General features: G+C 46.7%; 2 protein-coding genes across 23 annotated transcripts; both read right to left on the bottom strand.

Moving 5' to 3' along the window:
* Positions 1 to 4,676: 4,676 nt before the first annotated feature.
* tdp2b (tyrosyl-DNA phosphodiesterase 2b) lies at positions 4,677 to 12,281 on the bottom strand. Of its 3 annotated transcripts, none has more exons than XM_020499919.2 (7): positions 11,642 to 11,896; positions 10,960 to 11,090; positions 10,387 to 10,599; positions 8,685 to 8,776; positions 6,605 to 6,723; positions 6,329 to 6,499; positions 4,677 to 5,868 (listed from the first exon to the last, which is right to left on the bottom strand). In XM_020499919.2, exons 1-7 carry the CDS (start codon positions 11,774 to 11,776, stop codon positions 5,587 to 5,589), a joined length of 1,143 nt encoding a protein of 380 aa, XP_020355508.1. In that variant the 5' UTR covers positions 11,777 to 11,896; the 3' UTR covers positions 4,677 to 5,586. The 3 variants fall into 3 exon arrangements, with proteins under 3 accessions (XP_020355508.1, XP_031644996.1, XP_031644995.1); XM_031789136.1 differs by lacking the exon at positions 11,642 to 11,896 and adding an exon at positions 12,099 to 12,281 and having other exon boundaries at positions 4,696 to 5,868; XM_031789135.1 differs by lacking the exon at positions 11,642 to 11,896 and adding an exon at positions 11,513 to 11,635 and having other exon boundaries at positions 4,696 to 5,868.
* Positions 12,282 to 13,534: 1,253 nt separating this feature from the next.
* On the bottom strand, positions 13,535 to 24,959 carry LOC109904363 (uncharacterized protein C6orf62 homolog). Of its 20 annotated transcripts, none has more exons than XM_031789114.1 (10): positions 22,945 to 24,925; positions 22,377 to 22,553; positions 20,859 to 21,448; positions 15,442 to 16,979; positions 15,210 to 15,401; positions 14,978 to 15,169; positions 14,650 to 14,937; positions 14,490 to 14,609; positions 14,306 to 14,449; positions 13,535 to 14,265 (listed from the first exon to the last, which is right to left on the bottom strand). In XM_031789114.1, exons 4-10 carry the CDS (start codon positions 15,483 to 15,485, stop codon positions 13,572 to 13,574), a joined length of 1,674 nt encoding a protein of 557 aa, XP_031644974.1. In that variant the 5' UTR covers positions 15,486 to 16,979; positions 20,859 to 21,448; positions 22,377 to 22,553; positions 22,945 to 24,925; the 3' UTR covers positions 13,535 to 13,571. The 20 variants fall into 20 exon arrangements, with proteins under 20 accessions (XP_031644974.1, XP_031644978.1, XP_031644976.1 ...); XM_031789118.1 differs by having other exon boundaries at positions 13,535 to 14,241; XM_031789116.1 differs by having other exon boundaries at positions 13,535 to 14,289; positions 14,330 to 14,449.
* Positions 24,960 to 26,624: the final 1,665 nt, after the last annotated feature.

The raw sequence follows: 26,624 nt of genomic DNA, 5'->3' as shown, positions 1-26,624 counted from the left end.
CATCTTTTCTCATTCTTCTTCTCTGGTTTTGGAAGCAGCTTCAGCGTATGGTTGTCTGTCTCAAAAAGCTGCTGAATACATCCTCAAGCTTTGTCAAGTTGGATGGGGAGTGTCGCTGCACAGCTATTTTCAGGTCTGTCCAGAGTTGTTAGATCGGGTTCAAGTCCAGGCTCAGGCTAGGCCACTCAAGTACATTGAGACTTGTCCCGAAGCCAGTCCTGTGTTGTCTTGGTTGTGTGCTTAGGGTCGTTGTCCTGTTGGATGGTGAACCTTTGCCCCAGTCTGAGGTCCTGAGGGCTCTGGAGCAGGTTTTCATCAAGAATCTCTCTGTCCTTTGCTTTGTTCATTTTTCCCCTCGATCCTGACTAGTCTCCCAGTCCCTGCCGCTGAAAAACATCCCCACAGCATGATGCTGCCACCACCATGCTTCACCGTAGGGATGGTGCCAGGTTTCCTCCAGACATGATGCTGCCACCACCATGCTTCACCGTAGGGATGGTGCCAGGTTTCCTCCCGACGTGATACTTGGCATTCAGGCCAAATAGTTCAATCTTGGTTTCATCAGACCAGAGAATGTTGTTTCTCAGAATGAGGTCTTCACTGTTTCTGATCCCAGATCTCTATGTGTATACCAGAATGAGGTCTTCACTGTTTCTGGAGAGAGAATAAGGCCTCCTCCATCCTGAATTTAGCAAAAATGTGATGACGGGACTGTATTGATGTTGATTGAACTGAACGATATTAACGGGCAGAATCATACATACCCTGTCTGGTACGTCATAGCCTGGATCCCAGATCTGTTTGCGCCGTGTTTCCAACTCCTATCTATGGTGACAGTGACCATTGGAGTTAGCCTGGATCCCAGATCCGTTTGTGCTTTTGCCTACTTCATGCTGACCTTCACGTCAAGACGAGGAGTGACAAGGTGGCACCAACAGACTGGTACCCAGGCTACATTGGAGTTGGCTAGACCGCACAAGCATATCTGGGATCCAGGCTAACAACCTGCCTTGCACCTCCCAGTACCAACATATCTATCTACTGTCACCTCCCAGTACCAACATATCTATCTACTGTCACCTCCCAGTACCAACATATCTATCTACTGTCACCTCCCAGTACCAACATATCTATCTACTGTCACCTCCCAGTACCAACATATCTATCTACTGTCACCTCCCAGTACCAACATATCTATCTACTGTCACCTCCCAGTACCAACATATCTATCTACTGTCACCTCCCAGTACCAACATATCTATCTACTGTCACCTCCCAGTACCAACATATCTATCTACTGTCACCTCCCAGTACCAACATATCTATCTACTGTCACCTCCCAGTACCAACATATCTATCTACTGTCACCTCCCAGTACCAACATATCTATCCACTGTCACCTCCCAGTACCAACATATCTATCCACTGTCACCTCCCAGTACCAACATATCTATCCACTGTCACCTCCCAGTACCAACATATCTATCCACTGTCACCTCCCAGTACCAACATATCTATCCACTGTCACCTCCCAGTACCAACATATCTATCCACTGTCACCTCCCAGTACCAACATATCTATCCACTGTCACCTCCCAGTACCAACATATCTATCTACTGTCACCTCCAAGTACCAACATATCTATCTACTGTCACCTCCCAGTACCAACATATCTATCTACTGTCACCTCCCAGTACCAACATATCTATCTACTGTCACCTCCCAGTACCAACATATCTATCTACTGTCACCTCCCAGTACCAACATATCTATCTACTGTCACCTCCCAGTACCAACATATCTATCTACTGTCACCTCCCAGTACCAACATATCTATCTACTGTCACCTCCCAGTACCAACATATCTATCTACTGTCACCTCCCAGTACCAACATATCTATCTACTGTCACCTCCCAGTACCAACATATCTATCTACTGTCACCTCCCAGTACCAACATATCTATCTACTGTCACCTCCCAGTACCAACATATCTATCTACTGTCACCTCCCAGTACCAACATATCTATCTACTGTCACCTCCCAGTACCAACATATCTATCTACTGTCACCTCCCAGTACCAACATATCTATCTACTGTCACCTCCCAGTACCAACATATCTATCTACTGTCACCTCCCAGTACCAACATATCTATCTACTGTCACCTCCCAGTACCAACATATCTATCTACTGTCACCTCCCAGTACCAACATATCTATCTACTGTCACCTCCCAGTACCAACATATCTATCTACTGTCACCTCCCAGTACCAACATATCTATCTACTGTCACCTCCCAGTACCAACATATCTATCTACTGTCACCTCCCAGTACCAACATATCTATCTACTGTCACCTCCCAGTACCAACATATCTATCTACTGTCACCTCCCAGTACCAACATATCTATCTACTGTCACCTCCCAGTACCAACATATCTATCTACTGTCACCTCCCAGTACCAACATATCTATCTACTGTCACCTCCCAGTACCAACATATCTATCTACTGTCACCTCCCAGTACCAACATATCTATCTACTGTCCACCTCCCAGTACCAACATATCTATCTACTGTCACCTCCCAGTACCAACATATCTATCTACTGTCACCTCCCAGTACCAACATATCTATCTACTGTCACCTCCCCAGTACCAACATATCTATCTACTGTCACCTCCCAGTACCAACATATCTATCTACTGTCACCTCCCAGTACCAACATATCTATCTACTGTCACCTCCCAGTACCAACATATCTATCTACTGTCACCCTCCCAGTACCAACATATCTATCTACTGTCACCTCCCAGTACCAACATATCTATCTACTGTCACCTCCCAGTACCAACATATCTATCTACTGTCACCTCCCAGTACCAACATATCTATCTACTGTCACCTCCCAGTACCAACATATCTATCTACTGTCACCTCCCAGTACCAACATATCTATCTACTGTCACCCTCCCAGTACCAACATATCTATCTACTGTCACCTCCCAGTACCAACATATCTATCTACTGTCACCTCCCAGTACCAACATATCTATCTACTGTCACCTCCCAGTACCAACATATCATATCTATCTACTGTCCACCTCCCAGTACCAACATATCTATCTACTGTCACCTCCCAGTACCAACATATCTATCTACTGTCACCTCCCAGTACCAACATATCTATCTACTGTCACCTCCCAGTACCAACATATCTATCTACTGTCACCTCCAGTACCAACATATCTATCTACTGTCACCTCCCAGTACCAACATATCTATCTACTGTCACCTCCCAGTACCAACATATCTATCTACTGTCACCTCCCAGTACCAACATATCTATCTACTGTCACCTCCCAGTACCAACATATCTATCTACTGTCACCTCCCAGTACCAACATATCTATCTACTGTCACCTCCCAGTACCAACATATCTATCTACTGTCACCTCCCAGTACCAACATATCTATCTACTGTCACCTCCCAGTACCTGTACCAACATATCTATCTACTGTCACCTCCCAGTACCTGTACCAACATATCGATCTACTGTCACCTCCCAGTACCTGTACCAACATATCGATCTACTGTCACCCTCTCAGTACCTGTAGAAACATATCTATCAGCTCATGATGACCAGAGAAGATCCAACGTGAGTGTGCCAAAGGGCACCTTATTCCCTAGATAAATGTACTCTATAGTCCCTGTTCAAAGTTAGTGCACAATATAGGACATATGGTGCTACTTGGGACGCAGCAGCCTGGGTGAAGGAACATCCAGGAAAACAGAGCTGCCAGCTAGCCAAACATCTGAACTATACAATTAGAATAGCTGTGTCCATTCTACTAATTATATATCTACGGTCTGAGCACTGGCAGCACATTGGAAAAGTTAAATAAAAGGTTTTCTTTATGTAATTGGAGAGGTCAGCAAGTCTTGACATGGGGTTGGCAGGACACATGATATTAAAGAAGCAACGCAAGTCATTAAAAGGAACCTCGTTCCCCACGCCATTGAAGAGGGACAACATGCCACAACCTGATCAACTGTATGTGAAGGGGAGATGTCACACCAGATTCTGACCCCTACCTTTTATTTAAAGGTATCTGTGACCAACAGAACTGTATTGTCCATCATGTGAAAGCTATAGACTAGGGTCAAATGAATTGTTTTCAATTGACTAATTTCCTTGAGTTAACAGTAACTCAGTAAAATATTTGCATTATATATAAATTGAACAGTTTGCTCCATCCAGTGACAAATTGTCATGTTACTGTAGCGTAGCAAAATGCTTACGAGGGTCATTTGTTTTGAATCTAAAATAGCAATTCATCTCATTCTGTTTCCATCCTTGACATTTCAGTAATTGGACCAAAAATGAAATGGGATCTGATCTGAGACCAGGAGAGAACATGCTGTGTAGGCTGAGGATTGTTGGCAAGGACACCAACTTGAAGAAAAAGCTTTTGAGCCTCGTGACATGGCCTCTTTCTTCCTTAAAAAAATAAAATAAAATTGGCCAATCAAATTCTGACAGAAGGCAGTGAGAGGGGAACAGATGTCTCCTAAACTAACCTTTGTCATGGAAATTGATAAGCTACTTTTGACTTGATCATTTGTGCAACGTCACTCCCTAGGTGTTTAAACGATGTCATTAGAAGCCTCTCTGGTGAAGAAAAACAAGCCTTTTATTCCAGAACGTATTTATTCCAATGTCCAGGACTAAAAACAGACTTGAGGGAAATCATCATCATCATCATCATCATCACATGTAAGACTTCTGAAATTTAAACCAAACACATATTGAAATAAAAATGAGAGCCAAAGCCTATTAGCATTTAAACACTGGGATAAGATATACACAGCTGCTGTCCAAAATGACACCCCTATTCCCTATATAGTGCACTCCTTTTCACCAGTTTTATGGTCTCTGGTCTAAAGTAGTGCACTAAAATAGGGAGCCATTTAGGACATTCAACATTTCCATTCTTTGGGTGTGTTAGGCGTGAGGTGACCAAGGCAACATTGAAACCTTCCTGTCCTCAGCTCAAGGCACTACAATAAAAGGTGAGCCAGCCGTCTCTGATCCTACCGTCAGTGGCCATACAGAGACTGTGCTTTGCTCCCGATCCAATATTAGAGCCTTTTTAACTGTCCGTTAGGAAAGTTAACCTCTTCAGACTCTAGCCTCTGCTGGGACCACTTTACCTTTATTTTACTAGGCAAGTCAGTTAAGAACAAATTCTTATTTACAATGACGGCCTAGGAACAGTGGGTTAACTGGTCTAGGAACAGTGGAACAGTAGGTTAGCTGGTCTAGGAACAGTGGAACAGTAGGTTAACTGGTCTAGGAACAGTGGGTTAACTGCCTGTTCAGGGACAGAACGACAGATTTGTACCTTGTCAGCTCGGGGATTTGAACTTGCAACCTTTCGGTTACTAGTCCAACGCTCTAACCACTAGGCTACCCTGCCGCCCCGCATTACACACAAACATGTTCCCGTCTCATATTGGTTCCTGGTCAAAAGCAGTGCACTACAGGGATCAATTTGGGACACGACCCTTAAGTATCAGGAGCTAAAGGATAAAGCTGCAGTAGATTCCCCAGTGATCACTGGTGTAGCGACCACAGTCCAACTTCTCTAAACCCACCAGGGCCATGTGGTCTGGGGTCATCCGGGACCCGGGGCCCTCCTTGGCCGGTCGGAGGTAGACGCGGTCAAAACGACACCTGCTGACATACGGTACACTCTTGTTGCTGTTGGCCTTGGTGTCCCAGGTGTACCTGCAGTGCTCCTGCTTCCCCAGCTGCTCCCACACATCACACACCCCACCAGGCAGACCTCCAACCTTGGTCACCTGAGACAGAAATAAAGTTACCAAGGGTTGACAGATTCCTATCTGAGATATTGGTAGAGATACTCTCAATGATCGGCTATGAAAAGCCAACTGACATTTACTCCTGAGGTGCTGACTTGTTGCACCCTCGACAACTACTGTGATTATGAACATTTGAACATCTTGGCCATGTTCTGTTATAATCTCCACCTGGCACAGCCAGAAGAGGACTGGCCACCCCACATAGCCTAGTTCCTCTCTAGGTTTCTTCCTAGGTTTTGGCCTTTCTAGGGAGTTTTTCCTAGCCACCGTGCTTCTACACCTGCATTGCTTGCTGTTTGGGGTTTTAGGCTGGGTTTCTGTACAGCACTTTGAGATATCAGCTGATGTACGAAGGGCTTTATAAATACATTTGACATTGATGAGAAAGAATGAGAAGCCAGAGAGAAAGAAAGGTCTCTGCGTTATCCTGAAACCAAACCTCGGCGTCCCTCAGGTTAGTGTCCCCTCCAAATAGGACAGTCACGTTAGTGGGAGCCTCCCTCATCCTCTTCAGCACCACACTCAGCTGTTTCATCCTCTCCTCTGCCTGTCCCTTACAGCTCTCAAAGTGGGATGTCATCACGCACAGCTCCTGGTCCCTGAACGTCACCTGAGGCCGAATGGACACGCACAGCGACAGCGCTACAATAAGCTGTGTAGTAATAAAGACAATGACCCGTTTAGACTCCTGGGTTTAAAATCAGTGTGGACCTACTTGAGCAACGAGCAGATTCCTCATCATCTGAGTGGTCGGGTAACTGATGATGTCACTATTCAGGAGTTTGACTCTGGACTTCTTCAGCATCAAACCAGTGAAGTACCCCACCTCGCCTCCTGACATTGAGGAAGTAAAATGTGTTTGTCATGGCATAATTTATTTATATATTTCACACAGAGATTCTACAAAACATTAGGGACAACTTCCTAATATTGAGTTGCATCCCCTTTTGTCCTCAGGCAGTTAACCCACTGTTCTGCCCCTGAGCCAGGCAGTTAACCCACTGTTCTGCCCCTGAGCCAGGCAGTTAACCCACTGTTCTGCCCCTGAGCCAGGCAGTTAACCCACTGTTCTGCCCCTGAGCCAGGCAGTTAACCCACTGTTCTGCCCCTGAGCCAGGCAGTTAACCCACTGTTCTGCCCCTGAGCCAGGCAGTTAACCCACTGTTCTGCCCCTGAGCCAGGCAGTTAACCCACTGTTCTGCCCCTGAGCCAGGCAGTTAACCCACTGTTCTGCCCCTGAGCCAGGCAGTTAACCCACTGTTCTGCCCCTGAGCCAGGCAGTTAACCCACTGTTCTGCCCCTGAGCCAGGCAGTTAACCCACTGTTCTGCCCCTGAGCCAGGCAGTTAACCCACTGTTCTGCCCCTGAGCCAGGCAGTTAACCCACTGTTCTGCCCCTGAGCCAGGCAGTTAACCCACTGTTCTGCCCCTGAGCCAGGCAGTTAACCCACTGTTCTGCCCCTGAGCCAGGCAGTTAACCCACTGTTCTGCCCCTGAGCCAGGCAGTTAACCCACTGTTCTGCCCCTGAGCCAGGCAGTTAACCCACTGTTCTGCCCCTGAGCCAGGCAGTTAACCCACTGTTCTGCCCCTGAGCCAGGCAGTTAACCCACTGTTCTGCCCCTGAGCCAGGCAGTTAACCCACTGTTCTGCCCCTGAGCCAGGCAGTTAACCCACTGTTCTGCCCCTGAGCCAGGCAGTTAACCCACTGTTCTGCCCCTGAGCCAGGCAGTTAACCCACTGTTCTGCCCCTGAGCCAGGCAGTTAACCCACTGTTCTGCCCCTGAGCCAGGCAGTTAACCCACTGTTCTGCCCCTGAGCCAGGCAGTTAACCCACTGTTCTGCCCCTGAGCCAGGCAGTTAACCCACTGTTCTGCCCCTGAGCCAGGCAGTTAACCCACTGTTCTGCCCCTGAGCCAGGCAGTTAACCCACTGTTCTGCCCCTGAGCCAGGCAGTTAACCCACTGTTCTGCCCCTGAGCCAGGCAGTTAACCCACTGTTCTGCCCCTGAGCCAGGCAGTTAACCCACTGTTCTGCCCCTGAGCCAGGCAGTTAACCCACTGTTCTGCCCCTGAGCCAGGCAGTTAACCCACTGTTCTGCCCCTGAGCCAGGCAGTTAACCCACTGTTCCCCTGAACGAGGCAGTTAACCCACTGTTCCCCTGAAGGAGGCAGTTAACCCACTGTTCCCCTGAACGAGGCAGTTAACCCACTGTTCCCCTGAACGAGGCAGTTAACCCACTGTTCCCCTGAACGAGGCAGTTAACCCACTGTTCCCCTGAACGAGGCAGTTAACCCACTGTTCCCCTGGACGAGGCAGTTAACCCACTGTTCCCCTGGACGAGGCAGTTAACCCACTGTTCCCCTGAACGAGGCAGTTAACCCACTGTTCCTCTGAACGAGGCAGTTAACCCACTGTTCCCCTGAACGAGGCAGTTAACCCACTGTTCCTCTGAACGAGGCAGTTAACCCACTGTTCCTCTGAACGAGACAGTTAACCCACTGTCCCTGGACAAGGCAGTTAACCCACTGTTCCCCTGAACGAGGCAGTTAACCCACTGTTCCCCTGAGCAAGGCAGTTAACCCGCTGTTCCCCGGGCGCCGAAGACGTGGGTGTTGATCAAGGCAGCAACCCTCCCCTCTCTGATTCAGAGGGGTTGGGTTAAATGCAGAAGACACATTTCAGTTGAACAACTGACAGGGTATCCCCCCTTTCCGTAACTAATTGCGCATCCTAAGTATTATGCTACTATGGGAATGTAGGTGTTATCTTGATATGGTAAAACTGTCACACCATACCCTCAATGATGGTGTAGCTGACGGCTCGCTTCTTGAGGTACTGAACATACGGTTCAATGAGTTCCTGCAGAAACACCACGTCAGGGGTGTACCTTAAAGGAGAGGACAGAACGACGTTAAAGTATGTTAACAGACCCATCATATCCACAACTAGTGTCCATTTCAAATGCAAAATACATTTCTGTGAATTTTGTCCCATAATTCCCCTGTGACGTTTTGGATCTGCCTGAAGTGTAGGCTAACCCATAGACATGTCCTTGAGTTTATAGGAAGGATGTTAGCCATGCATTTCACATAGGTTGTGTGTATTCTACATAGAGCCCTAACCCAGCTGTTCCCAAAGGCCCGGGCCGGCTGTTCCCTAAACCCCGGGCCGGCTGTTCCCTAAACCCCGGGCCGGCTGTTCCCTAAACCCCGGGCAGGCTGTTCCCTAAACCCCGGGCAGGCTGTTCCCTAAACCCCGGGCAGGCTGTTCCCTAAACCCCGGGCAGGCTGTTCCCTAAACCCCGGGCAGGCTGTTCCCTAAACCACTAGGCCGGCTGTTCCCTAAACCCCGGGCAGGCTGTTCCCTAAACCACTAGGCCGGCTGTTCCCTAAACCACTAGGCCGGCTGTTCCCTAAACCCCGGGCCGGCTGTTCCCTAAACCCCGGGCCGGCTGTTCCCTAAACCCCGGGCCGGCTGTTCCCTAAACCCCAGCTGTTCCCTAAACCACTAGGCCTGGCTGTTCCCTAAACCCCGGGCCGGCTGTTCCCTAAACCGCAGGCCGGCTGCTCCCTAAACCCCAGTTGTTCCCTAAAACGCAGGGCCGGCTGTTCCCTAAACCGCGGGCCGGCTGTTCCCTAAACCCCAGCTGTTCCCTAAACCACCAGGCCGGCTGTTCCCTAAACCGCAGGCCGGCTGTTCCCTAAACCGCCGGGCCGGCTGTTCCCTAAACCCCAGCTGTTCCCTAAACCACCGGGCCGGCTGTTCTCTAAACCGCAGGCCGGCTGTTCCCTAAACCCCGGGCCGGCTGTTACCTAAACCCCGGGCCGGCTGTTACCTAAACCCCGGGCCGGCTGTTACCTAAACCGCGGGCCGGCTGTTCCCTAAACCGCGGGCCGGCTGTTCCCTAAACCCCAGCTGTTCCCTAAACCACTAGGCCTGGCTGTTCCCTAAACCCCGGGCCGGCTGTTCCCTAAACCGCAGGCCGGCTGTTCCCTAAAACGCTGGCCGGCTGCTCCCTAAACCCCAGTTGTCCCCTAAAACGCCGGGCCGGCTGTCCCCTAAAACGCCGGGCCGGCTGTCCCCTAAAACGCCGGGCCGGCTGTCCCCTAAAACGCCGGGCCGGCTGTCCCCTAAAACGCCGGGCCGGCTGTCCCCTAAAACGCCGGGCCGGCTGTCCCCTAAAACGCCGGGCCGGCTGTCCCCTAAAACGCCGGGCCGGCTGTCCCCTAAAACGCCGGGCCGGCTGTCCCCTAAAACGCCGGGCCGGCTGTCCCCTAAAACGCCGGGCCGGCTGTCCCCTAAAACGCCGGGCCGGCTGTTCCCTAAAACGCAGGCTCAGGTCTAAAGTAGTGCACTATTTAGGGAATAGGGTGTCATTTGGGATGCAGTCAAGTAACCCAGAGAAAAGTCCTTGGGTTAAGAGTGAGGATGTTAAGGAAAGTATTTGACGTGGTCCCATAATGGCTGACTAAAGACAGTTAACGAACAGCGACTCACAGGGCCAGATAGGAACAGAGGCCCCTAGCACGCTCTCCCAGGTTCACGGTGTCCAGACCATCTACATTCCAAGAGATCAGCGACAGTTTGCCGCCATCCTGCTCCTCAGAGCCCGGGGTTTTAACTTTAGCTTTGGGTTCCACTGACTTGGAGGAGTTGGTTGACTTGGCGCTGCTGCTGGAACAGGCAGGCTCTTCTGTGGTCAGGTCAATGCTGCAGGATTTGCAAAGACAGATTAGGGCAGTGTTTCCCAGTCCTGAGGGCCCAAAGGGGGTGCACATTTCGGTTTTTGCACTAGCACTAACACACTTGATTCAACTCATCATCAAGCCTTTGATGATTTGAATCAACAGTGTTGAGGGTAATTGCTAAGGCAGTAACTAAAACCCCTTTGGGCCCCCAGGACTGGGAAACACTGGATTACAGAAAATATATAGACCAGCATTGTAAATAACTTGCCTAGTTATATAAAGGTTAAAGAGGCTCAAAGTTTATTTTACAATTACCAAAATGACTAAATAAACATGGATATTGTAGACAGGCCAACGCATTAATATATATCACAATACATACCAGTCCATTTTCCCCTGTGGTTTGTCCAATTTCTGTCTTTTAACTTTAGGGGGGCTGATGTCCTTCTTTGGTGAATCTTCCACTGTAAAAACTGCCTCCATGTCAGCCTCGAAAAATGAGTTCAGAGCTCTCTGAAAGGTAACACAACATACATGCAGTATAGAGAAGAAGGTTAATGTTTTTTTTCTTCTCCAGACCTTAAAACTAAAGTGATAGTTAATTACGTGAAGTTAAAATGTCCAACGCGTTGGATTCCATGGAAATAAGACGCCCTAACGTTGGGATGAGCAGCTACCGGAAGTGTTGTCGAATCCAATGTGCTGCTATAGCATTAGTTAGCCTAGCATGCTGATGAACCAACAGCAGTATTGAAATTCTCCATTTCTCAGTTGGTGGTCTAATTAAGAGTGCACGGTCATCTCCCAACCCTGGGTTGGTTACATTTTCCCCGAGACATATCTCACGGCGTAGCCTCGATCCGACTACAGATGGGAAACGTATTTTACATTATATATTAGAAACTGTTTTTAAGGCAATATAATTTCTGACCAACTTTTATGTTGAATTGGACTCTTCTGTCATTGCAGACAGAGGGAAAAAAAGGGTCTGTGTTCCAAAGTTGTGTAGTCCTCCAATGTTAACTAATAAAATGGACTGATTGAAGCAGGATCATTAGCTATACCTCCATTTCCCAGTCATTTTCAGCAAGGTAACATTGAGCCACGGCGCTATCGGATCCTGTTACGGACACAAACTCATCACACAGACCAGTCCTCGTTTCTTCTAAAGTCGACACGGACTTGGAGATATTACTCATGGTTCTATCAATTTGATAGCGACACGTAATCTTGTTTTAGAAGCGAAGCTAAAGCATTTTTACTTCTTATTTGAGGTTTAACAGCAGTTGACAGCCAATGAATGTTGCATTACCGCCACCTACCTGACTGGAGTACAACTTCCTTATTACTTTGCGTGAATTTTTTAAAATAAATCAAATAAAATACCATCTAGCCCTACACTCACTAAAAACCCACCACCCTACTCCACTATTTAGTCCTACCTCAGGCCAACAGCCTGAAAGGATGGGACACCATCACTTAACACACCCTGTAACTCTTCTGCCATCCAGTCTCACATACCTCTCTGCAGCTGCCACCACATCCTCAATTGTCTGTGACTTCCGTTTCATCCCTACAGTACAGTTGATAACCATTGTTATAAATGCTAGAAAGCCCAATCTTACTGAAACATATATGACTTGTTGGTTTATCCCTCTGTACTGGTACAGATCTACTACTCACACCACTCCTCTCAGGATCCCTCCCCCTTCTTCCTCTTTCTTCACTGCCTCAGCATATGACAACTTCTGCACTACTCTAACCCTGGAAACCTCAACCTGCCTCTCTCACACGGGACATTTCTGATCCCCAGGCCCCTTGGGCACACCTACAGTTAACACATACTACTACTTTCCCCAATACTACACATTCCTCCATCTCATGCCCTTCTGCACACTTCTCACACCTTGGAACGCTGATCAACAGTGAAAAGAGCATGGCAGGCACGGTAATCTGGCAGTTACATCTCAATTGTATTTCCTGGATTCCTGATCTCCCTCGTCTCCATGTCAAAGCTTACCGCAGCAGAATAGCTGAGGTTTCTCTACATTTTGGAGAAATGGACAAGGAGAGAGAGAGTACACCAGGAATCAAGGAAATACAATTGAGATGTAACTGACAGATTACCGTGCCTGCCATGCTCTGTTCACTGTTGATCAAGGGATAATGAATGACTGGTTGTCAGGTCCCCAGTCAGACATGAACACCACCTGAGTTTTATAGTTAAATTACAGGAGCTAGCTGATACATGGGAGAATAGCCTGGTCTCAGATCTGTTTGTGCAGTTTGGTATGACAAGTAGCACGATGGCACAAAACAGACTCCTACCCAGGCTTGATAATACCTGTAGAATGAATGGAAGCCATTCATACAGAACTTTGTTGTAGCCCTTTAGCTCTAAAACTGTTGCTCCACACTGGGTGAAAGATTAAAGAGTAACCTGTCATCTAAAACAATGAATGGAAATCTCACTTGGCTGCATCTGAAAATGGCAGTCTAGGGCTCCGGTCAAAAGATAGTGCTCAATATAGCGTGATATTTGTGACACAGCCACTGAATGGAACAACTGTTTCCCGACAGGTACATGAATGCTGACGAGGAGGGTGAGGACATGCTGATCACAGCCACTGTGTTGAAGCTGTGGACGGACCCCTGGCATTCACTACTGTCGACCTCACTGGCAAAGCCTCTGGGAAAACTCATCACTCAAAAGTACCTTGGTAGCTACTTGATGTAGGGTGGGTGCTTTCCCAAAACGCTGACCTTGGGTCAGTTTTGCATTTCCCCACTAAAGGTTAGGATTGGGGGAGAGGAAGCTGAACCTTAGATCATGTTGCAAGGGGGAAACTTCACCCCGGAGCCACTGTCAGCCAATCAGGAATTGTCACACTGCTACTGTGGCACTGTGTTAGTCAGCAAGTCTGTGGAGGGGTGAAGAAAGATGATTATTTTGTGTATCTAATTGTGCCGTAAATATATATCTACACACTTTGTTTACACAATCAAAAACACCAGGAAATACTTATGTTGGCATTGTATTGGGATATGTTCAGCAGTGTTGTTTTCTAGATCCATCTCCAAATAAAGAATCAACTCAGGAGAACACATTGACCTGCCTTCAGGGGAACACATTGACCTGCCTTCAGGTGAACACATTGACCTGCCTTCAGGTGAACACATTGACCTGCCTTCAGGTGAACACATTGACCTGCCTTCAGGTGAACACATTGACCTGCCTTCAGGTGAACACATTGACCTGCCTTCAGGTGAACACATTGACCTGCCTTCAGGAGAACACATTGACCTGCCTTCAGGTGAACACATTGACCTGCCTTCAGGTGAACACATTGACCTGCCTTCAGGTGAACACATTGACCTGCCTTCAGGTGAACACATTGACCTGCCTTCAGGTGAACACATTGACCTGCCTTCAGGTGAACACATTGACCTGCCTTCAGGTGAACACATTGACCTGCCTTCAGGGGAACACATTGACCTGCCTTCAGGGGAACACATTGACCTGCCTTCAGGGGAACACATTGACCTGCCTTTAGGGGAACACATTGACCTGCCTTTAGGGGAACACATTGACCTGCCTTTAGGGGAACACATTGACCTGCCTTTAGGGGAACACATTGACCTGCCTTCAGGGGAACACATTGACCTGCCTTCAGGAGAACACATTGACCTGCCTTCAGGTGAACACATTGACCTACCTTCAGGTTGACCTGCCTTCAGGTGAACACATTGACCTGCCTTCAGGTGAACACATTGACCTGCCTTCAGGTGAACACATTGACCTGCCTTCAGGTGAACACATTGACCTGCCTTCAGGTGAACACATTGACCTGCCTTCAGGTGAACACATTGACCTGCCTTCAGGTTGACCTGCCTTCAGGAGAACACATTGACCTGCCTTCAGGAGAACACATTGACCTGCCTTCAGGAGAACACATTGACCTGCCTTCAGGAGAACACATTGACCTGCCTTCAGGAGAACACATTGACCTGCCTTCAGGTGAACACATTGACCTGCCTTCAGGTGAACACATTGACCTGCCTTCAGGTTGACCTGCCTTCAGGAGAACACATTGACCTGCCTTCAGGGGAACACATTGACCTGCCTTCAGGAGAACACATTGACCTGCCTTCAGGGGAACACATTGACCTGCCTTCAGGGGAACACATTGACCTGCCTTCAGGGGAACACATTGACCTGCCTTCAGGTGAACACATTGACCTGCCTTCAGGAGAACACATTGACCTGCCTTCAGGAGAACACATTGACCTGCCTTCAGGAGAACACATTGACCTGCCTTCAGGAGAACACATTGACCTGCCTTCAGGAGAACACATTGACCTGCCTTCAGGTTGACCTGCCTTCAGGAGAACACATTGACCTGCCTTCAGGAGAACACATTGACCTGCCTTCAGGGGAACACATTGACCTGCCTTCAGGAGAACACATTGACCTGCCTTCAGGGGAACACATTGACCTGCCTTCAGGAGAACACATTGACCTGCCTTCAGGAGAACACATTGACCTGCCTTCAGGAGAACACATTGACCTGCCTTCAGGAGAACACATTGACCTGCCTTCAGGTTGACCTGCCTTCAGGAGAACACATTGACCTGCCTTCAGGAGAACACATTGACCTGCCTTCAGGGGAACACATTGACCTGCCTTCAGGAGAACACATTGACCTGCCTTCAGCGGAACACATTGACCTGCCTTCAGGAGAACACATTGACCTGCCTTCAGGTGAACACATTGACCTGCCTTCAGGGGAACACATTGACCTGCCTTCAGGAGAACACATTGACCTGCCTTCAGTGGAACACATTGACCTGCCTTCAGGTTGACCTGCCTTCAGGGGAACACATTGACCTGCCTTCAGGTGAACACATTGAATCAAAAGAAAAGCCTAAATTAAATGTACCGACTGTGCCTTATTTCCCCCGGCAAAGCAAGCTTGCAAAACATTGTTATTATTAGTTTATTTTTTTAAACACCCATTTTATAAGCACCGCATCAATTAGTACTCTTAGGATACTGTTGTTTGGCAAATTAAGGAACATAAATCAGGCGATCACATTCATTTCAACTCAACAACCTGTTCCATTGTTAGGTAAATTATCTTTTTAACACTAGTATTCACCCTTGCCAACCCACTTGGGGGGGGGGGGGGGGGGGACACACATCAGATTTCAGTAGCTTGCGTGTTAACAAGCTTCAGCATCTAACCAACATCGACACTGTGTGTCTGTCCGCACCATGCGATTCACAACACTGGTCTCGAAACTCCCTCCCAACTGTTCTCATCTGTACTCCAGCTCTTACCAAACATCATCTACCTGGAATATTTCACAGGAATGGAAATGACGGCCAAAATCTATTAAAAAAACAAAACAAACACCCAGCTTCAAACTAAGGAGGCTTAAAAGGAAAACAAATGAGAAAATACCTACACCAAATGATTTTTAAATACTGTTCATATGTATCTTTAAAAAGTGGAGGCGTTTTAACGACACCTCACCTGTCATCATAGATGTCGTTCTAGAACCCCCTCTGGGCATCTTTTCCTCTTTAAAAACACATCATAGATGTCGTTCTAGAACCCCTCTGGGCATCTTTTCCTCTTTAAAAACACATCATAGATGTCGTTCTAGAACCCCTCTGGGCATCTTTTCCTCTTTAAAAACACATCATAGATGTCGTTCTAGAACCCCTCTGGGCATCTTTTCCTCTTTAAAAACACATCATAGATGTCGTTCTAGAACCCCTCTGGGCATCTTTTCCTCTTTAAAAACACATCATCAGAAGCTTTTACAATCTTTTTGACATGGGTTACAATGTGTCCAGCAGAGACTGAACGTCATGAAAGCCTGTGTGGCTTTTGTTCCTGCTTGGTGGCAACATAAAGAGTTCCTTCAGTCACTGGACTGGTCTGTTGACAGTGCAGCTCCATGGGGGGAATAACCAACCACTCAAAATCAATGTTTGTGTAGGTAAAAAAAAACAAGATGGAGGATAAAAGGGAAAACCAAGCCGAAACTGGTCGGAGGACGAAGCTTGGTAAGGAAAAACAAATGTGCTTCAGGAGGACGGAAATGAATGAACAAGTGTTTAAACAAAAAGGGAGATCCAAGCACCAGTTCAATTCTATTCAAAAGGAAGGATGTGTGGTGGATGAGAGAGAGACATCAACTTGCTTCAGTGGCTTGTGGGTCAATCTTCCTTGTGTTGTGGGTGAAAGCCATGGAGGCCGGCTGGCCCTAGTCAGGCATGTACGGGAGGAGATGGTCTTCGATGTCGCCAACGCCCCAGCACGTTAGCTGGTCCTGGGGCAGGTACAGGCAAAGGCTGCACAACTTAAAAACGGTGGCCTTGGTTTTAGGAGTCTGACAGGGGAGAGAAGGGATGACAAGAGAAAACATGGAAGAGACAGTTTAGACCATAGAAATAAAATCTATTAACAATTAGTAATTCCACTAATATATTATATTTCTGTGGGTTAGACATCATTGCCCCATGACAGGAAGAATGATTCTCTACCACCTACGTTAGAGCTCTTAGCTTTACCAAAGCCATTGTGTGACTAGTGCAGTGGTGACAGGTTAGCATTGAAGGGAGTCTGCCACAAAGTGAAGGAATGTTAGCCGGGAGCTACACGTCGCCTGGAGCTGCACGTCTACACGTCGCCTAGAGCTACACGTGGCCGGGAGCTACACGTGGCCTGGAGCTACACGTGGCCTGGAGCTACACGTGGCCTGGAGCTACACGTGGCCTGGAGCTACACGTGGCCTGGAGCTACACGTCTCCGGGAGCCACACGTCTCCGGGAGCCACACGTCTCCGGGAGCCACACGTCTCCGGGAGCCACACGTCTCCACGTCTCCTGGAGCCACACGTCTCCACGTCTCCTGGAGCTACATGTCTCCACGTCTCCTGGAGCTACACGTCTCCTGGAGCTACACGTCTCCTGGAGCTACACGTCTCCTGGAGCTACACGTCTCCTGGAGCTACACGTCTCCTGGAGCTACACGTCTCCTGGAGCTACACGTCTCCTGGAGCTACACGTCTCCTGGAGCTACACGTCTCCTGGAGCTACACGTCTCCACGTCGCCTGGAGCTACACATCCCCTGGAGCTACACGTGGCCTGGAGCTACACGTCTCCTGGAGCAACTGTTTAACCCTGTAGAAATAAAAAAGGTACTACGCCGTGGTTTAGTAACATTGTCTGAATGACCTAATTGAATCAATGGCTCCCAACGGAGTACTACAACTCAATAGGCGATTAGCTTCCCCAAAGCCATTGTGTGGTTGCACTTGGTTGAGTGGCATTATGTTAGAATTAAGGGGGGAGTCTGAAGTCAGACACAAACGAGTGGTCAGTCTGCTTCTCTACGTCCCAAAAAGATGGCACCCTATTCCCTAAACAGATGGCACCCTATTCCCTACATAGCATCCCCCTTTTTCCTCCAAACATACTGATGGTCATTATGATCAAACAATTCTATTTTTGTTTCATCAGAACAGAGGACATTTCTCCAAAAAGTACGATCTTTGTGCCCATGTGCAGTTGCAAACCGTAGTCTGTCTTTTTTTATGGCGGTTTTGGAGCAGTGAATTCTTCCTTGCTGAGGGACCTTTCAGGTTAGATTGATATAGGACTCATTTTACTGTGGATATAGATACTTTTGTACCTGTTTCCTCCAGCATCTTCACAAGGTCCTTTGCTGTTGTTCTGGGATTGATTTGCACTTTTCGAATTCATCTCTAGAGACAGAATGTTTCTCCTTCCTGAGCAGTATGACGGCTGCATGGTCCCATCAAATCAAATGTATTTATATAGCCCTTCGTACATCAGCTGATATCTCAAAGTGCTGTACAGAAACCCAGCCTAAAACCCCAAACAGCAAGCAATGCAGGTGTAGAAGCACGGTGGCTAGGAAAAACTCCCTAGAAAGGCCAAAACCTAGGAAGAAACCTAGAGAGGAACCAGGCTATGTGGGGTGGCCAGTCCTCTTCTGGCTGTGCCGGGTGGAGATTATAACAGAACATGGCCAAGATGTTCAAATGTTCATAAATGACCAGCATGGTCGAATAATAATAAGGCAGAACAGTTGAAACTGGTGGTAAACCCATGGTGTTTATACTTGCGTACTATTGTTTGTACAGATGAACGTGGTACCTTCAGGCGTTTAACAATGGCTCCCAAGGATGAACCAGACTTGTCGAGGTCTACAATTGTTTTTTTGAGGTCTTGGTTGATTTCTTTTGATTTTCCCATGATGTCAAGCAAAGAGGCACTGAGTTTGAAGGTAGGCCTTGAAATACATCCACAGGTACACCTCCAATTGACTCAAATGATGTCAATCAGCCTATCAGAAGCTTCTAAAGCCATGACATCATTTTCTGGAATTTTCCAAGCTGTTTAAAGGCACAGTCAACTTAGTGTATGTAAACTTCTGACCCACTGGAATTGTGATACTGTGAATTATAAGTGAAATAATCTGTCTTTAAACAGTTGTTGGAAAAATGACTTGTGTCATGCACAAAGTAGATCTCCTAACCGACTTGCCAAAACTATAGTTTGTTAACAAGAAGTTTGTGGAGTGGTTGAAAAACAAGTTTTAATGACTCCAACCTAAGTGGATGTCAATTTCCGACTTCAACTATATGTAAATAAGTTCTGTTCGCTTTTACTCAAGTATGACAATTGGGTACTTTTTCCACCACTGTGTGTGAGTGATCAGATGATGGAGTGAGTGTTTGTGTGAGTGATCAGACGATGGAGATGATGGAGTGAGTGTTTGTGTGAGTGTGCATAGAGACAGAGAATAAAGAGTCAAATAAACTAGATAGTCCTTGTAGCTATTCAATCAGTCTTACTGGTTAGGGATGGAAGCTGTTGAAGAGTCTGTTGGCACCGGTACTGCTTGTGGAAGCAGAGAGAGAACAGTCTATGGCTTGGGTGGTTAAACCTTTTCAACCTCCTGAGGGGGGAAGAACAACCCGCGTTCTTTACATCCCGCGTTCTTTACATCCCGCGTTCTTTACATCCCGCGTTCTTTACATCCCGCGTTCTTTACATCCCGCGTTCTTTACATCCCGCGTTCTTTACAACTGCGTGTGTTTCGACTATTTTAAGGGAGAGGTTGTTCTGGCACCCCACTGCCAGGTCACGGACCTCCTCCCTGTCAGCTGACACATTGTGGCAGGTGATCAGGCCTACCATCGTCATGTCGTCAGCAATCTTGATGGTGTTGTAATCGTGCACGGCCACGCAATTGTGGGTGAACAGAGAGAGGGGACTAAGGGGCCCCCCAGTTGAGGGTCAGGGTGGCAGATATGTTGTTACCTATCCTTACCTCCTGGGGGCGGCCCACCAGGAAGTCCAGGATCCAGTTGCAGAGGGAGGTGTTTAGTCCCAGGGTCCTTAGCTTAGTGATGAGCTTGGAGGGCACCATGGTGTTGAACGCTGAGCTGTAGTCAATGCACAGCATTCTCACATAGGTGTTCCTTTTGTCCAAGTGGGAAAGGTCCAGTGTGGAGTGCAATAGAGATTGTATCATCTGTGCATCTCTTGGGGACGGTATACAAATTGGGAGTGGATCTAGGGTGTCTAGGATGGTGGACTAATTGTGTGCCATAACCAGCCTCTCAAAGTACTTCCTGATTACAGAAGTGAGTGCTACAGGAAGTTAGTCATTGGCATGAAGCATTAGATGTTCTTGAGGGACAGGAATGATAGTGGTCATCGTAAAACACGTTCAGATCGTTCACGTTATATCCCAAATGTGGGATTTCGTAACGTAATACATCGGATAATTATCACCGAGGTCTTGACAGAGCCGCTTTCTAGCATCGACTTCACGTTGTGGAGGTCTGCAAAGTTGTTTCCCCGAGGTCGCAAAAAGACAAATTAACACACGGAATGAAATGTAAAAGGCTTTGAAAATAAAAACGCTTGGTATACGCTCAGTGCGCCGGTGCCACAGCACCACTTTTCCTCTGGCCTCCATTGATTTAGATTGGGTTTAGTCCCAGGGTCATTAGCTTAGTGATGAGCTTTGAGGGCACTATGGTGTTGAACGCTGAGCTGTAGTCAATGAACAGCATTCTCCTTAAAACTCTTAACGGCGACATGGAGGGTTGGACCATTGGTTTTCTTATAGGAGTATCTACACAATTAACATTTTGCCTATTGGTCGAAAGATACACCCTATTGACCAGAGCCCCGTGGGTGGTAAGCTCAGCGGTGTGAACGGACTGACCTGTAAGAGCTGTCGGTCCATAAAGAGGAAGACCGACTGAGTTGGGTTGTTCATAACCATTCCAGCCTTGTCCCTCCGGCCGACAGCATGCAACAACTGCTTCTCGTAGTCTCCATGATGAAACTCAAACTTGGCCTGTGGATAAACAAAACACAAATACATATGGGATACAACACTTCGGAAAAATGTACTTTGTGTGACGTAAAAAACAGCTCAAGTTCAATAGGCCCTACTACGTTCACCACGACTGGCCATCAACGTAACAGTACAGAATATTAGTTGAATATAATTTGATTTCAGGGGCATATTCACGATGAACACACAAAACAGCTAATAAACCAAAACAAGGAAGGACTACCTGATTTTATCCAATAAACACTCTCTCTCAAACCTTTTTCCTAGTGTGATCTAGTGATTAGGACCCAGGTGTGTAGCCATTTGGTGAAGGAAGCTAAATGTTTTACCTGAACAGGCCTGAAGGGTTCATTCTCAGCCCCCTTCCATCTGGAGAACAAGAGACAGACTATCTTCTCTATGTCGTTGCGCGGCCACAGGATGAAGTCCATCTCCTGGGTGCATCCTATGACATCCTGCAACAACAACATCCGAGGAACGACACAGTCAATAAACACCACATTATGTCTGTGAGCATCAATAAACACCACATTATGTCTGTGAGCATCAATAAACACCACATTATGTCTGTGAGCATCAATAAACACCACATTATGTCTGTGAGCATCAATAAACACCACATTATGTCTGTGAGCATCAATAAACACCACATTATGTCTGTGAGCATCAATAAACACCACATTATGTCTGTGAGCATCAATAAACACCACATTATGTCTGTGAGCATCAATAAACACCACATTATGTCTGTGAGCATCAATAAACACCACATTATGTCTGTGAGCATCAATAAACACCACATTATGTCTGTGAGCATCAATAAACACCACATTATGTCTGTGAGCATCAATAAACACCACATTATGTCTGTGAGCATCAATAAACACCACATTATGTCTGTGAGCATCAATAAACAACAGGTCACTGTCAGTGTTTACCCAAGGACAATGGACAATGTGGACTAAAATGTGGGCCCGCTGGCTGAAAGGCCCCAGTGTGGGCCCGCTGGCTGAAAGGCCCCAGTGTGGGTCTGCTAGCTGAAAGGCCCCAGTGCGGGCCTGCTGGCTGAAAGGCCCCAGTGTGGGTCTGCTGGCTGAAAGGCCCCAGTGCGGGCCTGCTGGCTGAAAGGCCCCAGTGTGGGTCTGCTGGCTGAAAGGCCCCAGTGTGGGTCTGCTGGCTGAAAGGCCCCAGTGTGGGTCTGCTGGCTGAAAGGCCCCAGTGTGGGTCTGCTGGCTGAAAGGCCCCAGTGTGAGTCATACTAGTAGAAATTAGGAACCTTCATTGTTGACATTTCCTTAACAACAATAAGGAGGAATGCCCAACTCTCTCTGTGGGTGTGGTTTTTAGGTTATCCCAATGGAAGGAATGCAGTTTTTGACTTACCCTGCGCATTGATTGGTAGCGTGGGGCGTGCAACTGCACGACATCTTTCTGCAGAAGTTCCATGGAACTCTGGAGGGAGTAGCTGGAAGCCTGCACACCTTTCAGGATATGGTCTTCATAGTTGTTGGTCATCACTGGTACCACTTCAGCTACCTCGAACAGCGCAGACTTCTTCTTCTGCCATAGGAAGGAGCAGAAAGAGAGGGAATGGATGAGAATAACAACGCAGACTTCTTCTTCTGAAGGAGCAGAAAGAGAGGGAATGGATGAGAATAACAACACAGACTTCTTCTGAAGGAGCAGAAAGAGAGGGAATGGATGAGAATAACAACGCAGACTTCTTCTGAAGGAGCAGAAAGAGAGGGAATGGATGAGAATAACAACGCAGACTTCTGCCATAGGAAGGAGCAGAGAAACAGGGAAGAGACATTAAGATCAACGGGCAGACAAGTCGATCACACCAGAGAAGTTACTAGCTAAAGAATGGTTGTCCCAAATGGCACCCTATTCCCTATATAGTGCACTACTTTTGGGCAGGTCCCATAGGGTACTTCTCTATAATACTTACTTTGTCTTTGAAAACAAAGGCTATGTAGATCTTGAAGTCAAACTGGTCAGCCAAAGATTCCCTTTTCTTCTGAATCTGAGCACGGAGTCGATTCCTAGTTTGGTTTCTTCTCCAGATTGGGTCTCCCATTATTAGATTTTGATGCTAGTGTCTTCTCTTTTACATAATATTTTGCCTATACTTTCGAGTTGTCTATTTTGCTTTTGAGATGTAGCTACTACCCCTTTCAGAAACGAGAAATCAAATGATTCTCTTTTGAAATGCCTACTAACTGAAGGAGGAATTCAATGAAATATCAAACTATGTAAGTTGTACATGGGTGGAAGGGGTTCTTAATATTTCGCTACATTTGTTTCATGAGTTATTCAAGAAGCCATGTGATTAAAAGCATGACATTCGAATACAGGCCAAATTAAACTTTAATTCAACACGTCATTGGCCTAGTGATAACGTGAACAAATCGTTTAGGTGCACCTTTCTCCTTCCTGTTACTGACAACAAACTACTAAGAGAAAGAATAGCTATTTCAACAACAAAAAAACATACCGACACTACTTCTCACTACTGAAATACAAGGCTACTACTCAAAACTAGCAGACACAATTCATACTGTCGTCTTGTCAAACTCAAAGCTTCGTCCATGACTGACGCGGTTTGTGTTCAGACCGCGTTATGAGCGTAATACTGGCAGACTGGGGGGGTACAGACAACCATCATGGAAAGTAATGCCAGATGTTGGCACCAGGTTTGAGTTGACAACATTGACGTTTACCAAAATAACCTGACATCTCCCGGGCCTTAGCTTCGTTTACTGCTATTGAACTGGCCCGGGACCTTGTTTACTGCCATTGAACTGGCCCGGGGCCTCGTTTACTGCTATTGAACTGGCCAGGGACCTTGTTTACTGCCATTGAACTGGCCCGGGGCCTCGTTTACTGCTATTGAACTTGCCTGGGGCCTCGTTTACTGCCATTGAACTGGCCCGGGACCTTGTTTACTGCCATTGAACTGGCCCGGGGCCTCGTTTACTGCTATTGAACTGGCCAGGGACCTTGTTTACTGCCATTGAACTTGCCTGGGGCCTCGTTTACTGCTATTGAACTGGCCCGGGACCTTGTTTACTGCCATTGAACTTGCCTGGGGCCTCGTTTACTGCTATTGAACTGGCCCGGGACCTTGTTTACTGCCATTGAACTGGACCGGGGCCTCGTTTACTGCCATTGAACTTGCCTGGGACCTCGTTTACTGCCATTGAACTGGCCCGGGGCCTTGTTTACTGCCTTTGTCGATACTCATCGTGACGGCAGTATTTTTTTTAGCTGACTAGCTACCATGAGCTACCTAGTCTGCATACACTAACTAGTTAGTGGATTAACTAGTTAGCTACATCATATGTTTGTTACTTGGAGTAATTGAGGCCTGTATGTGGTGCGGTTAGCCAGCCAGCTGAGAGACATCTAACCATTTTACATTTCTGCCTGGTTTGCTATTTAATATCGGAACAGATTTAACTGTTGTATCCTGTCATTTTACATGAACATTTCCTTCCAATATCATCATGATGTTAAAGATTCCCGTCGAGAGAACCAACTTGATTTTATTTACCCGACACCAATAAACGCAGTCATAAATATCTTACACACGCTGATTTTTGTGGGGAGGTGTTAGCTATTTATCTGCGTTTTCTCTTCATTCGTCACAACCACCAAAACTAACCCTTTGCATGCCATGTCAAGATAAATGGACAAACCAACTTAAATCCTCCGTTCTTTCAGAGGACACGCGACGTGGGTTGTCTCCTGGTGGACCCATATTGAACGATGTTTTTTTTGTTGTTGTAAAAAACGGCTTTTGTTCAGTTTCTTGTTAGTCTTCGGCCCGGTGTGGTTGAATAATCTACCCAAAATGTCTGAACTGCGTCAGACAGCCACACAGAGATATTACCAGAGACGGAGAGAGAGAGGCCCAACACGGAGGAGAATATATCTCCCTCCAGCAGGTGGCGTCTTTTCGTTGTTTCAAGCAAGGACTTTTTATATGGAGGTTTAATAATGAGACAATGTCGAATTTGTTCGATTAAAATTATTTATTTTTTTAAAAGATTAATGGCATATTTGGCTACGTGAGTTTTATTTGATCAATTATAAGTTTTGTAATGCTTAAAAGTTGTTCACAAGCATAGAAAAAAAAGTATGAATATAAATGGGTTTAGAAGCTCAAACTCAGACTGGTACACTCAGAATGGTCATTAGTAAGACCTGGAGAAATGATGAGGACTAAGGAAGGACCATTGGTAAGGTCTGGAGTATTAAAAAGTACAAATAGCTTTAAAAAGCAGGCAAAGTTCTTTCATTTGAACAAGGTTGTCTAACAGAAACCACTCCACTGCCTCTTGTGCCCCCTACTGCTGGTCAGGGGCGTTGTTTTGAAGGATCGGTATGATGTGCAATTAATACATTGTTTTAATTAATGTGAAATTAATATCGTTGATTTTTAAGGTTAGGCAGACGTGCAGTGAATAGTGCCACTTTTTAGGACGTCAATATAAATGAATGTGTTTATGTGTGTGTGTAATTTTGTCTCGTCTTTTAATCAGTATATGTGTTATTGTTTTTACTATCGAGGACCACTTTGGAAACAAACGTTTTAATTCATACTTTCAAGTAATATCCTCTGGGTCCACATTGTGTATTTTGTTGTGTATGACTGTTGCCTAAAATAAATGTATATTCAATAGATGAGAACAGTTGGGAGGGAGTTGTTGAAACAGTGTTGTTTTTTAATTTTTATTTATTTCACCTTTATTTAACCAGGTAGGCTAGTTGAGAACAAGTTCTCATTTGCAACTGCGACCTGGCCAAGATAAAGCATAGCAGTGCGACACAAACAACAACACAGAGTTACACATGGAATAAAACAAACATACAGTCAATAATACAGTAGAACAAAAGAAAACAAAAAGTCTCTATACAGTGAGTGCAAATGAGGTAAGATAAGGGAGTTAAGGCAATAAATAGGCCATGGTGGCGAAGTAATTACAATATAGCAATTAAACACTGGAGTGGTAGATGTGCAGAAGATGAATGTGCAGGTAGAGATACTGGGGTGCAAAGGAGCAAGATAAATAAATACAGTATGGGGATGAGGTAGGTAGATAGATGGGTTGTGAATCGCATGGTCCGGACCGACACACAATCATTTCCATTTTGGAAACGTTCTATCAAATGATGCCCCGGGGGTGTGTTCATAAAGTCAATGTGGAGGTGCCAGAGTGCACTGTGGGTATTCATCAATTCAGAGTGTTGTCAGGTTGTCCCTTTGTAAATTCAGAGTGCACACTGGACACTATGACCTAGGACACTATGACACACTGGACACTATGACACACTGGACACTATGACACACTGGACACTATGACCGAGGAAACTATGACACACTGGACACTATGACACACTGGACACTATGACACACTGGACACTATGACACACTGGACACTATGACCGAGGACACTATGACACACTGGACACTATGACACACTGGACACTATGACACACTGGACACTATGACACACTGGACACTATGACCGAGGACACTATGACACACTGGACACTATGACACACTGGACACTATGACCGAGGACACTATGACACACTGGACACTATGACACACTGGACACTATG

The sequence above is a fragment of the Oncorhynchus kisutch genome, linkage group LG14, assembly GCF_002021735.2.
Source record: "Oncorhynchus kisutch isolate 150728-3 linkage group LG14, Okis_V2, whole genome shotgun sequence".
NCBI classification, from domain to species: domain Eukaryota; kingdom Metazoa; phylum Chordata; class Actinopteri; order Salmoniformes; family Salmonidae; genus Oncorhynchus; species Oncorhynchus kisutch.
Note: the sequence above shows the minus strand (reverse complement) of the source record. Positions and strands in the feature narration are given on the sequence as shown.

Excerpts from the sequence above, each read along its gene's own strand:
- LOC109904363 (XM_031789114.1), bottom strand. The coding sequence starts at position 15,485 with ATGTGTTCACCTGAAGGCAGGTCAATGTGTTCCCCTGAAGGCAG. Across the intron at positions 15,402-15,441 it reads ATGTGTTCCCCTGAAGGCAG|GTCAATGTGTTCTCCTGAAG; the intron begins GTCAACCTGAAG and ends CACTGAAGGCAG. Across the intron at positions 15,170-15,209 it reads ATGTGTTCTCCTGAAGGCAG|GTCAATGTGTTCTCCTGAAG; the intron begins GTCAATGTGTTC and ends ACCTGAAGGCAG.
- tdp2b (XM_020499919.2), bottom strand. The coding sequence starts at position 11,776 with ATGAGTAATATCTCCAAGTCCGTGTCGACTTTAGAAGAAACGAGGACT. Across the intron at positions 10,600-10,959 it reads CCACAGGGGAAAATGGACTG|CATTGACCTGACCACAGAAG; the intron begins GTATGTATTGTG and ends CAAATCCTGCAG. Across the intron at positions 8,777-10,386 it reads CTCTGTTCCTATCTGGCCCT|GTACACCCCTGACGTGGTGT; the intron begins GTGAGTCGCTGT and ends CTCTCCTTTAAG.